Source organism: Aricia agestis, chromosome 7 (assembly GCF_905147365.1).
Source record: "Aricia agestis chromosome 7, ilAriAges1.1, whole genome shotgun sequence".
NCBI classification, from domain to species: domain Eukaryota; kingdom Metazoa; phylum Arthropoda; class Insecta; order Lepidoptera; family Lycaenidae; genus Aricia; species Aricia agestis.
This window is the reverse complement of record NC_056412.1, coordinates 9360311-9372560: the sequence shown is the minus strand read 5'-3', so window position 1 is coordinate 9372560 and position 12250 is coordinate 9360311. Positions and strand designations below refer to the sequence as shown.

The 12250-nt window shown below is 33.4% G+C and overlaps 1 protein-coding gene across 1 annotated transcript in view; it reads left to right on the top strand.

The window, feature by feature from the left end:
- Window positions 1–12250, top strand: part of LOC121729140 (teneurin-a) — a 414953-nt gene that overhangs the window by 206171 nt on the left and 196532 nt on the right. Inside the window, exon 6 of the mRNA XM_042117536.1 lies at window positions 10001–10100. Coding sequence (XP_041973470.1) covers window positions 10001–10100 — 100 coding nt within the window. The remainder of the gene's footprint in view (window positions 1–10000; window positions 10101–12250) is intronic.

Here is a 12250-nt window from a genome sequence, read left to right as displayed (position 1 = left end):
ATTGAAGCTCAGACGAGCTGGAGTGTTAACGCTCAAATTCAATATGAAATATTGAATGTCTTACTATTTTGCTTTTATTTTTGTTATTTAACTTTTCTCTTAATAAGTAAAAATGTATATCAATATGTTTATTTATTTTTTATGATTTTAATAAGTTATATCTTAGTAATAGTTACATTATTACAAAATGATAATTACAAATGTGCACATAACTATCGTTCAAGTGCTCCTTAATTTTTAATATGGTAATTAAAGCAATTTCAGTATCAAATGCAGTTCAAAAATAAGTTTGTTGAATATTCGAGTTTGTCAGAATATTCGAGTGAGCTTAGTCTGAGAGCTCACGGCGCGGCGCGGCGGCTCGGATCCAATCTGTTGAAGTGCACGGACTTATAGTATCGCCTTAAACTTATCCCGCAGAAAACATTCCGTCGTTGACACGCTTCATGGTATTGAGCACTTTCCGAATACGACACTAGCCTTTGAAATTCTAAATATGTTTGTACGTTTTATTGAAGTTGTTCCAGACTAAATCTATGCAGGAGCAAAAGGCAATAACTTGTTTATTTCGTTTATTGCGAGAAATCAGAAGCTTTATGGAATATTTAACATTGATAATTATGTTGATGTGTTGTAACAATATAAAATCAATAGCTAGTCATACGAAGCAACATTGATAACCGCTAAAATAGTAGTAGAACAATGTGAACCATACCCTAAATAACATCTAATATATAAAATTCTCGTGTCACAATGTTAGATAGCGTACTTCTTCGAATCGGCTTACTGATTTTAACCAAATTTTATATGCATATTAAGTGGGTCTGACAATGGGCTACTAGGTACTTTTTTATATTGATAAGAGCATTTGTTGAATAAATAATAGTAAATTATTACAACTCGAGACTGAGTACTCGGCGACCTTTGTTTACATGCTACGGAATAGCGATGGATGTTGTCATGGTGACATACTTATTTAGCCACTTCAATAAAATTAATACGGGAAAAATACTTTATACGGCAAAGAAACGTTTGTCGGGACAGCTAGTAATTTTGTAAAATTTCTCTTGTAAGACAGCTGTTTACTGATTTCCTGTTAATATCATCCAAGTATAATTTTGTACGTAGCCGAAATTGGACTCTAGCTTATGTTATTTTGAGTGACAGTTGTTTTACATCCACGCCTCCATAAAAACCTCCATCCTTGCAGGTAGTAATTTCTCAATAACCATTCCCAAAATAATTAAGTGACTTTAAAAAATGTTAACAATTATATCTGATAAAACTCGTATAACTTATACTTGCTTAGATAGAGTTATAACTAAATGGCTTTCTCCCCAAAATAAACAGTGCGGACGCACACCTAGACTACAAATAAAACTGTTTTGACACCACCTGGTCTTCCCGGTTTGTTTTCCGAAGAACAAAAGTTAGACTATAATGTGTTCTTGGAAGTAACAAATGAGTGGTAAGTTTCAGGCGTAGGTACTTAAGCGGCCGATTCTTGAGACTTTCCGAGTACACATTAGTGTGCTAGTTGTTTGTTGGCGAAATCTTAACTATCTACTTAAGTCAGTGCCAGAACTCACGTCTGCAAAAGCCAACATTACCTTTCGAGCTACCTTTTATTTTTTGAGCAAATCAATTTCGCTTTCGATGATTCGTGGAACTTTTTTTGGGCTTCCTTAATTGATTGAAAAGAAATATTTTCATATTGCATTCTTTTGATGAAATACTTTGTATGGCTTGTGTTCATAAATTAAAATAATTTATTAGAATTCAACAATCCCAGTATTATGTTATTCTAATAATATTATATTCTTCAACTTATCGAACGAATTTATAAAGGCCTAAATAAAAAAAGTTCTATAGATTTTTTACACACACAAATACGTATATTATTTATTGTGTTACGTATTTCTCAATATTATAATAATTTTATCTTAATTGAACTTAATTATTGGTACCTGCCAATCACATTACAGTACAAAAACATATAGTTGGGGAGGGGAAAAGGAGATTTCGGGAATAGCTCGAGCGTGTCAGGTTAAGATTGTATAGGCTTCCGACATTTGTCTAGTCATCATGGTATAGAAATCAGATTTCTCACGTGATGGGTTTTTTTAATATTTAAATGTCGTCGGATTTGTCAGATTAAGATAACTAGCTATTTGACCGAGCTTTGCTCGGTATTCGATAAAACACGAATAAAATGACATTTCTTAAAAATGATTCCTAGCTAGATCGATTTATCGCCCCCAAAACCCCCTACATACCAATTTCATGAAAATCGTTGGAGCCGATTCCGAGATTCCAATTATATATTTATATACAAGAATTGTTCGTTTAAAGATATAATACGTAGTGTCATGTTTAGTATACCCCAAAGAAGTTTCCATATAAAGCACTGACGATTCAAAGGTTAATTAAGCCTGTAATGACATTTTAAAATATAAAAAAATAAAGCTTCATATTTTCTTAACTAAGCTTCGCAGATATTTTATTTTGCTCTAAACTAAATTATTTAGTCCTTGTTGTCTAAAATTTATTTATAATTTACCTAAATAAGCAATTTTCTGAATATATTTTCTTTTTCAAAACTTAAAATGGCTGCAGTTTCTGAACCCACCGCTAAAATAAAAAACACTCTTATTTTTTATCAGTTGTACCAAATGTAAAAAGCCTACTAGGTCTCTATGACGCTCGAGTGACTACAAAATTAGCACCTTTCCCTCCCCTACTAATAGCTATAATTACAGTAACTTCATGGAAACACCTGAAAATTCACTTTTATTTATTACACACGAACATTGTACAAACAATGAAAATCGCTGTCATTAAACCACTCGAAATGTAAATATCACTAAAGATGGGTGTAAAATTTCAATCGTAAATACGTACGTTTTCAGTAATGTCGGCATTATCGTGATTTCATTGCGATGCGGGCGACAGCATCGTATCGTAAATGTTTTATGATCGACGCACGCTGTCAATTCTGATGAAGCCGAGATCGCAAGCGACTGACCAATGAAACCCGCTAACTCCCTTTAATAATACACCGCGGTGTCCCCATAAAAATATGTTTAATGACATCGTAAAGTCCCGATATGTTCGTGGCATTGCTCCGAAAGTGTTCTCCCAGTGAAAGTGTACTTTATACTTGCTATAAATCAGTAAATGTTCTTTTTATTACCGTTCCATCGATACAACGTACGTTATTAATAAGGTTACTTTGTAAGATTCCATTAGTCCCGATAATTGTATGCTCTAGTCAAAAGGAAATAAGGTCTCCCCAGCGGTTATTGACATTTTTAGTCAAGGAGCTTTTTGAAAAGTACTCGCACTGTATTCAGTTAACTTAAGAAATAAATTGAACTTTTGTAAAGACAGACTATGTAGAATATTATTTTTACTTATTATAGATACTCATTTATTATGAACGCGAAAGTGTGTCAGTCTGTGGGTTACCTCTTCACGCCCATACGGTCGAAACGATTTTGCTGAAATTTGGTATAGAGATACTTTGAATCCCGGGAAAGGCTATAGAATACTTTTCATCCCGAAAAAATGTACGGATCCCTCGCGATAAATGAATTTTGGCGCAACGTAGTAGCCGGAGTCATCTTGCATGTTACAAAGTCGTTGCAAACCCTAAGAGCTTATTGTAGTTTTCCTCGAATTTTTCTATTAAAGTCGTTTGAAGCACTGTAATTAGTTCGACGTGAATAATAGTAACGCTTGAGCGGTCTTCATCACATGATCCTCGGGAAATGTATCACACAATAGAACTTTCACAAAGGCCGATTTTCCTATTGAACTGACTTGAAAATTAACTCAAGCTTACTGCCGTTTCAAGTTTATTCGTACCGCGAGTTCCCCAAGTTCCTCTATCGCAGTAATGAAAAGAGTTAGATGCGAATATGAATCCTGGAAATGTAATTATCGTCGTTTAAACTAGCCAAAGTTTCGAATGCTCACTTTAAAAGCAAAAATGCTCGTGAGAATTGGTGCTAAAACAGTTGGTTCTCGCTAAAAACAATTATTTATCTTCTTTTTTTTTTATTTCTGTCCAATTGCAAGTCTGTCCAGTTGCATAATATTATTATTTGTTGTTTGAAATGATGTAATATTATGAAAGCGTTGTATTTAATAACATTATAATTTACCTTATTTGTTAAACTTGGGAAAATATTATTCATCAATATATCTAATATACTAATTAAATTAAACGTTTAAAGCCCTTTTACATAGTTAATTTACATTAAGTAAACAGAAAAGTGTCCGTAAACAATAAATTACACAGAAAGTTCCCTAAAGTTGGTGGAATCTTCAAAGGCCGTAAACAAGATCAAGTAATTTACGGCGAAATAAGCAAAATTATTTTGGCTCCGCAACGTAACAGAAAATCGCTTTGGTAAATGTTTTTCATTAATTTACTCTAATTCTGTTAAGTACTACAAAGATGTTCGTGATGAGATGAATTTCGGAGATCGCGACAACGCTTCGATAAATGAGTGTGTGCTCGATAGATGAGTGTGTGCCTACTGTGTAGTGACTTGCGAATTTTATATACTGCATACACCAAATATGATCGAAATTCAATATCTATCTATACATAAAAATGGATTTTCAATTGTGTTAGTAACGCTAAAACTCGAAAACGGCTAAAACTCGAAAATGGCTAATTTTAGTCTTAAAGCATTTGCAAAATTCCAGGGAAGGTTTTGAAGTGACACGAAGTTCACCGGAACAGCTAGTACTATTTAATTATAGGAGGGCTATTTTAATTTATAATTTGTTCAGGCTATTAAACAGTGATGTTATCTGAAGTTAGGTAAATTGAAATCACACTTTTAGTTAGATTTAGTTATACGGAAATTATTATTATATTATAATTCATAGCAAACATGTCTATAAATTATATTTATTGTATTTCCTAAAATATTTAAATAGAAGTCAAAAATTTAGAGATTTGAAATCCCCCAATAACACGATTAAAAAATACGAGGCATGTTATTTCATAGCCAGAGAACCCCAAAAGCATAGTTTAAGGTATTACGTATGAAAATCCCGTTTATGTTTGATATTCAGAATACGTAACGTAAAGGAAAATTAAGGTAGCCTACCGTGGACATGTGGACTTTGATTCTGTGGCAATTTTTTCGCATATAAAAGTAGCGGTCATCTCATATGGTATTCATAAAGGCGTTCTGTACAAGACTCTTTTTGTAGTCTGTCTGAGCGGTGGTTTTGATATTACAATCCACTCGGTAATTTTTCAGGATGTTCTAATGCAACCTTCAGAGGATATAAAGCGTAATATACAACTATAACATATTAATATGACGCCAATGCTTCCTTTAGAATATTATACCAGCTGCTACCCGTGACTTCGTCTGTATAACGCATTTAGTAACAAAAAATGAATAATTTTCCCCTTTTGTATTCTCATTTTCCACAGACACTTCGTTCCAATTAATCACCATTATCTTCATACCTCATTTCATTAATTGGTTCAGTGTTGAAGCGTAAAGATGAACAAACAGGCATACACATTTTAAGCACACAATGGCACTATAATATTATTATTAGTATCTAGGGAACTTGCTCGTAATTAGTGATGAACATTTTTGTTCCCCGGCTCGTCGTGAAAGCACTTTCCTTCCATCATAACTTCGCAAACTTATCTTAGTTAGGAACAATCAATTTTCATTTTCTCTCGATTACAGAACTGGGTGATGAAATTAAAGTAGATACAGTTAAATTGTTCCGTGGTTACGCCACATACACTTTAAAACTTTGTAGTAATTACTTGTTGAGATGGCTAAAGATAATTGTCTCATTAAGATAAGTGTTATAAACGGCGAGTAAAAAACTAAAATTTTGTCGTTTACTTGCTGGATAGGTACCAAAATAACGATGACAGAACAGATTTTTATGATTGTAATAGAATGAAAGATTTCAAACCAGCCTTTGATAACTTTTACCCGAAACGCAATAAAACACAAGCCCAAAACTTTTTCAAAAATGATTGTGTCCTTTCTATTCATGTGAAAACCTAAAATTCAAAATTGAATTCGTGTTCCCTAAAATTTGTATCGCGAAATAAAATATTCATGTTTGCGTACGAAAATTGACACAAGATTTTTTATATTTGCTTTTTGCTTCAGTATTTTTAGTTGCTTTGCAGGTGATACGTGCAAACGTATAGAATTACTACACCTAGTGCAAAGATACACTAGGCTCTGTTGGTCTAGCCGCTAGCGGGATTACGAAAAATTCATTTCCGTTCGTTTTTATTCGCACAACATTTTTGCGTATATTATGCGAATAGTGGAAATACAATATGTATAAAATAGTTAAATAGAAATTCGATGTAAGATAACATTTTGGTGACACTGATTCAAATTGTTCTGGGAAGGAAATTGTGTTGGGGCTCGCCGGCTTTTAAGGTCCCTAACTTGACAGTTCGCGATATTGGTAGGTTTTTTTTATTATTTTATTTAAGGGACTTTTTCATAATGGTAGTATACAATAATATACATAATACATTATATACTATTCTACGTTGGCTATACAATGCAAATTGACATACTTGCAGCAAATGATTTCGGCTCGGACAATAAACCGTGAAAAGCACCCATATCTTGTAAATTCAAGCCAAATTTTGATACATTGGTAGGTTGTGTTGTTAAATGCTGTTATTGTGCATCAACAACGTGAGTGACAAACACTTTGATTTTCGAAGTAATCTATACTATAAAAAAAGTCGCTTTTTTTCCCTCATGTCCATTTGTTCTCTATTTTATACCCGATGCGAAGCCGGGGCGGGTCGCTAGTAAAATAATAATCACTTAATTACATACTAGCGCGAGAATCAATTATCCTTCTTACAGTCTAGTAAAAATCTAAACTATTTAATTCATATCACCCATACTTCCATTATATTATTGAAGAAGTGTTTCGATCTGTTTGTTGTATGTAACAAACAGATCGAAACACTGTAACTGTGCTGTAACACAGCTGCATCATTTTGATGGGTATGGGCATACATTGATTATTATTATTATCGAGAAAGGATAGTGTTTGTCTTGAAAACTGTATCTTGGCTTGACTGATGTAATGAAAACTTGGCCAGTTTTCATTACATCAGCAGTCATTTCATACCGTTATTGAACATTTTAATTCCGATGAAAACTAGCCAACTCAAATCTAATCTAGTATACTGTATAATATATAAACTGTATACGATTTTTTTATTAATAATGTATGCCAATAAAGTATACAGGTTGTAACAAAAGTTAGTGATAATACTTTAGGATGTGTATGTGTTTCTTATAATATAGAGTTTACTGTGAAAGAAGCTGTACAGAAAAAGCAATTTTTTTTTTGTGATTTGTGTGGACGTCATGAATTTTCTCATACAAAGATGAAAAAAAGTTACTCTTTCAGCGCTGCTACATTTATAGTGAACTCTATAGAAGGGACATATACACCCTTAAGTATTATCACTCAGTTTTGATACATTCTGTAGAATTTAACACAAAAAAAATGAGCAATTTCAACATACAGCAGGTTGAAAAATCACATCGAACCATTGTTTTAGCGTAACATGATGGCGTATTCGATTCCACATCTATCTTCCTCAGGGTCGGTGAGATTGATCGTTCGAGTCGGCTTAACACGACATAAATATCACATAGAGGAGACAAAAGTAGTGGGAACAAACTAATGCGGTGTCGATAGCGTGTCAGCAGGATTGATTGTTGCCGCAGCCCTGCGCTCCCCGCACCGCCCGCACCGCCTGTGTCTATAGTGCGACCAGTTTAAGCGCGACCTTCGTAGCATACTAAATGTTTGCTACGAGTATGCTACGACAGTCACGCTTTGAGTGGTCAGAGTATAGTATAAGGCTGCGTTTCCACCAGAGATATGTTGCGAGAAATGTGTTTTTGAGAACCAATAGAATCGCTTCATTGACGTGAGCTTGCCGTGACCTCGCTCAGCGCAGCGATTCTATTGGATCTTAAACACATTCCTCGCAACACATCTCTGGTGGGAACGCAGCCTAAAAGTCTAGTCTTGTAACATTGTATCGTTATCAAATATTTAAATTAATTATGTACTAATTGTTTATCCCAATGATAACTTTTTCTTTCAAATTAATCACTTGGTCGTCTGGTATACAATATTTTTACCCATTCATCTTTTTCGGCCTTTTGGGTACAAGAAGTTATTTGACCTTACTAATAAACTAACATTAGCTTAATGTTGTTAAAATGGTACTAATCTGTATAATATTATGATATTGAAAAGGCAATGTGATTCACAGTCGTCTTTCGATTCGTTCGCTAATAAGGCAGTAATGCTTGTAAAATATGTAACATCAATAATCTGTACTACCATCTACTACCAGAATCTGATGGCAATTTTTGACAGCAGATTTTCAGAAAATATTCTTGACCATTGGATTTTTTTTATATTTGCATGTTTCACACACATAATAAGTCACTAAAGGAAAAAAAAGAGATCAAAATGTTTTATTCCTATTACTCCGGTATTGCTAGAGTAAATTTATTTTCTCACTATTTGCCATCAGAATCTAGTAGACCTATGTCCACTGTTATTTCCAGTAAAGTCTATTATTGTAGGTATAATATAAAATTCAAGAACCTATAGGTTAAAAATAAACGCCATTTCAGAATTGTCCCGGACCGTGAGATAACCGCGTCAAACATTAATTGAATCCCGCAGATAGACGGGACTGACGTAAAACAATAACATCTCGAAGAGGCTCAGACAAAATATCCGGGATTAGATATCAAAATACTACCTATGTGAAGATGGGAGATAAACGAAGATCCGCATTGCTCCGTCGAGAACAGATGTAATCGGCTTTCCCGTGTACATATGATTTATATGGATCTTATTCTTCGACGGAGTAAAGTTTTCTTTCAGTAATCCCGTTCTGAGCTGTTCATTGTGTACTGAAATCGTGAAATAATTTATTCAATCGTTTTCATTGTGTTTATTATGTAACGTCAACAATGCTTTCGTCTAAAAACTCCTAGAATTACCAAGCGATTTGAGCACATACTTTGTGTACCATCGTCCATCCATAATGTCGTTAATTTTTATTTTTTACCTACCAATTAACTACAATTAACACACTACTTCATAAAACTTCATAACCTTCGTCTGTCTCACTCTTTCTCCATGACAAATATCGCCATCCCTTTCTCTCCTACCAACTCAATTCACAGAATGTTCTAGAACAAAACAAAAGAAGAACTCGAAGAACATTTCACCAAGACGTTAAAAAAAAAAAGATTATTACTTTGGAATCAAGGCATTTCATTGATTCGTAAAATATACGCATTGCTGTAATCTCAAGCATTTTTATTCGGACTGAACAGGAAAGAAAAAGTTAAATAATATGTAAATTCCCTTTCTTTACACCGGAAATTCGGAGTAACACATAATAAGAAATGGTCAGATCAGGCTAGACTTTTTCTTTTAACATAGTATGCTTTAATTTCCTCGTATTTCCCTATTTTTAATTCAATATTGTGATCATATTGTGTAAATACTATATAGTAATAATTATACGTTCATGGCTGTTTTCATTCGATAATTTTGTTTTTACATGAAGATTTATTAATTAGGTAAGATTTGACACTTCTCAATTTATATTCACAAAATAATGGAATCTAGGTAAAATGCCTGTTTAAATAATTAAACAGAGTTTTTTTAATTTATAAAATTCTCCGGCCGTGGTGTTTGTTACCAAACTCCTCGTAAACGGTAGGATCGATTATAATAAAATTTTGTGTGCCTACTGCCTATCCTCTAAAAAAGTTAGGCTCTCTTTTGGATATATAATCCAATAGAGAACAAAATCTTGCCACAGTGTTCCAATTTTTTTTTAATTAACCAAGGAAACATGAAATTAAAAAATATTAATGAAGTATCTTAGTAACATAGTGTAATGTTGTTTCAGAGTTCGCACTTTCTGAGGGCGGCCATGCTGGTGGCACCTATCCGGCGCGGTCTCCCATTTCCACCTCCACTACGGGACACTCCAGCTCCAGTCATCACAGGTAAGTACAAAAAAATATATTTAGGAACAATTAATAACAAGAGGCCTAGGCCTCAAAATTCATTAATTAGGGATTCGAAGGACAGTAAAATTTGCAACGAGCTATACGAAATAGGAAAAAAAAATATTGGAAGTACGCCTACACATTATAGAGTTTACTCCGTTTGTCTTTGATCATTAATAAGAAACATGTACTGAGTAAGCTTAGCAATACAGAATGTTTGTAGTCAGGTTATTAAAATATTTATTTTATATGAATAACCACAGTCTTTTAAAATAATGGGCGCCCATTTTAAATGCAAGGAAATAATATTAGAATATACATTATGAGAGAATTAATAAAGCGGATGCTTCTCACACACATTAACTTAGAACAATAATAGTTAGAAGAAGCCCGGAGCGAAAGGAATCTTAACGCAACGTCGGAGACAATGCATTCACATTCACAAATTTAATAAAGACATTCTTTCGGTTAGGAAAAAGGTTTATTAATGCACTCTCTAAAATTTCCTTTGAACTTCCGAGCCCTACTGAAATAATTATAATTCTTAACGTGAATAGCCTGGACGTTGCCAAGGGGTTGGGGCTAAACCTTTACGAAATATAATAATGTATAAATTTTATTCACATTGATTGTATTAATATTATTGTTCTTTTTACACTCATCGTGAAATTGAGCAACTTGTGTTTTATAATATTGTTTTATAGTAAAAAGACTTAACGACATTATATTCTTTTACATGGCATTTTAAGCTAGACTTTTTAGGGTTCCGTAGTCAACAAAGAACCCTTATAGTATCGGTCTGTCTATCTGTTTGTCTGTGCGCGGTTTTGTTCAGAGAATAATATTAGGACCTACAAAGCTGTATTTCGCCATGAATGCACATATTAATGGTGCCGATAAAATGGTATAAGTATAAAATCTTTAAAAAATATTTTTTTTCGGGACCTCCCGTACACATCAAGCGGGGATTCAATATAAGTAAGTACTTCAATGTCTGCAAAAATAATTTATAAAAAAATATAGATAGTAAAAATAATATTAATTTATCCATGCTGTTATTATTTTAGGTTATTCACTTGTAAAGAACACAGTTATCTTACAGAGCACTGTGCACACAACTAGTTCGCCAAAGTGGAGCATGAAGTTGCTCGGATTATAGCTATTCGACTGCAAAAGACTATTAGAAACTATTAGAAACTTCAACATTAATTCGGTTATGAAATACACTGTAGCGAACTACTGGAATAATAATTTCAACAATTATACTTGTAACTTACTTGTAACAGGTACAAAATACAACAAAAAGTAAGCGAGAGATGTCTACGAATTTACATCGATTTTTGTTCCTACTTCGCATAATATAAAAGACAAACGAGTTGCATGCTAAATAAATAAAATACATAAAACCATAACCGTTTCATTACTACCTTACTTTAACCAAATGAACACTACGCGATTTATAGTCCTAATCAATAGTAAAATGTATTTAGTTATAAAAAGAAAAATCTAAGGCGTGATACACTTTGCTTAAAAATTAAATTTAATTTAATAAAACTCCTTGCCGAACAACGGTGTCGCTCGCCGCATATAACATCGACATGGAAATGCTTTACTGGATCTAACCTCGAAACCTTCTCGTGGACGGAAAACCTATATCCAATTCCAATTAGTCATAGACTTTATTTATCATAAAAAACGATCACAAAATATATATTAATACATACAATATCTAAGGCTTAAAGTGCGTATTTGTTTTAACTAAAATGATTAATTATTGTGAAGTAGGTAATTGAACGAGTGATGTTGAAATAAAGAGGGATGAAACAAACGACTACGTAAGATGATGCAGTCAAAAATTAATGACCTTTTCATATCATCCGGGTGCGCCAGGATACAGCAGGGGCATTAATACAATATGGGGTAGAGCACAGAGTATGTATAAGACATAATATATAGTAGACCTTCTTACTAGACCACCCGATATACACGCACGTAGAAGCGTGATTAAAAAAAATCAAGTTTGAGACAAGCATACTACAGTGTCACGGTCCACGCGTTTAAAAACTATTTCTTTATTGCTCAAATATTTCCATAACTCAAAAAAAAATGTAAGTTGCCATACTGTACACATAGCATATTATTGTAGA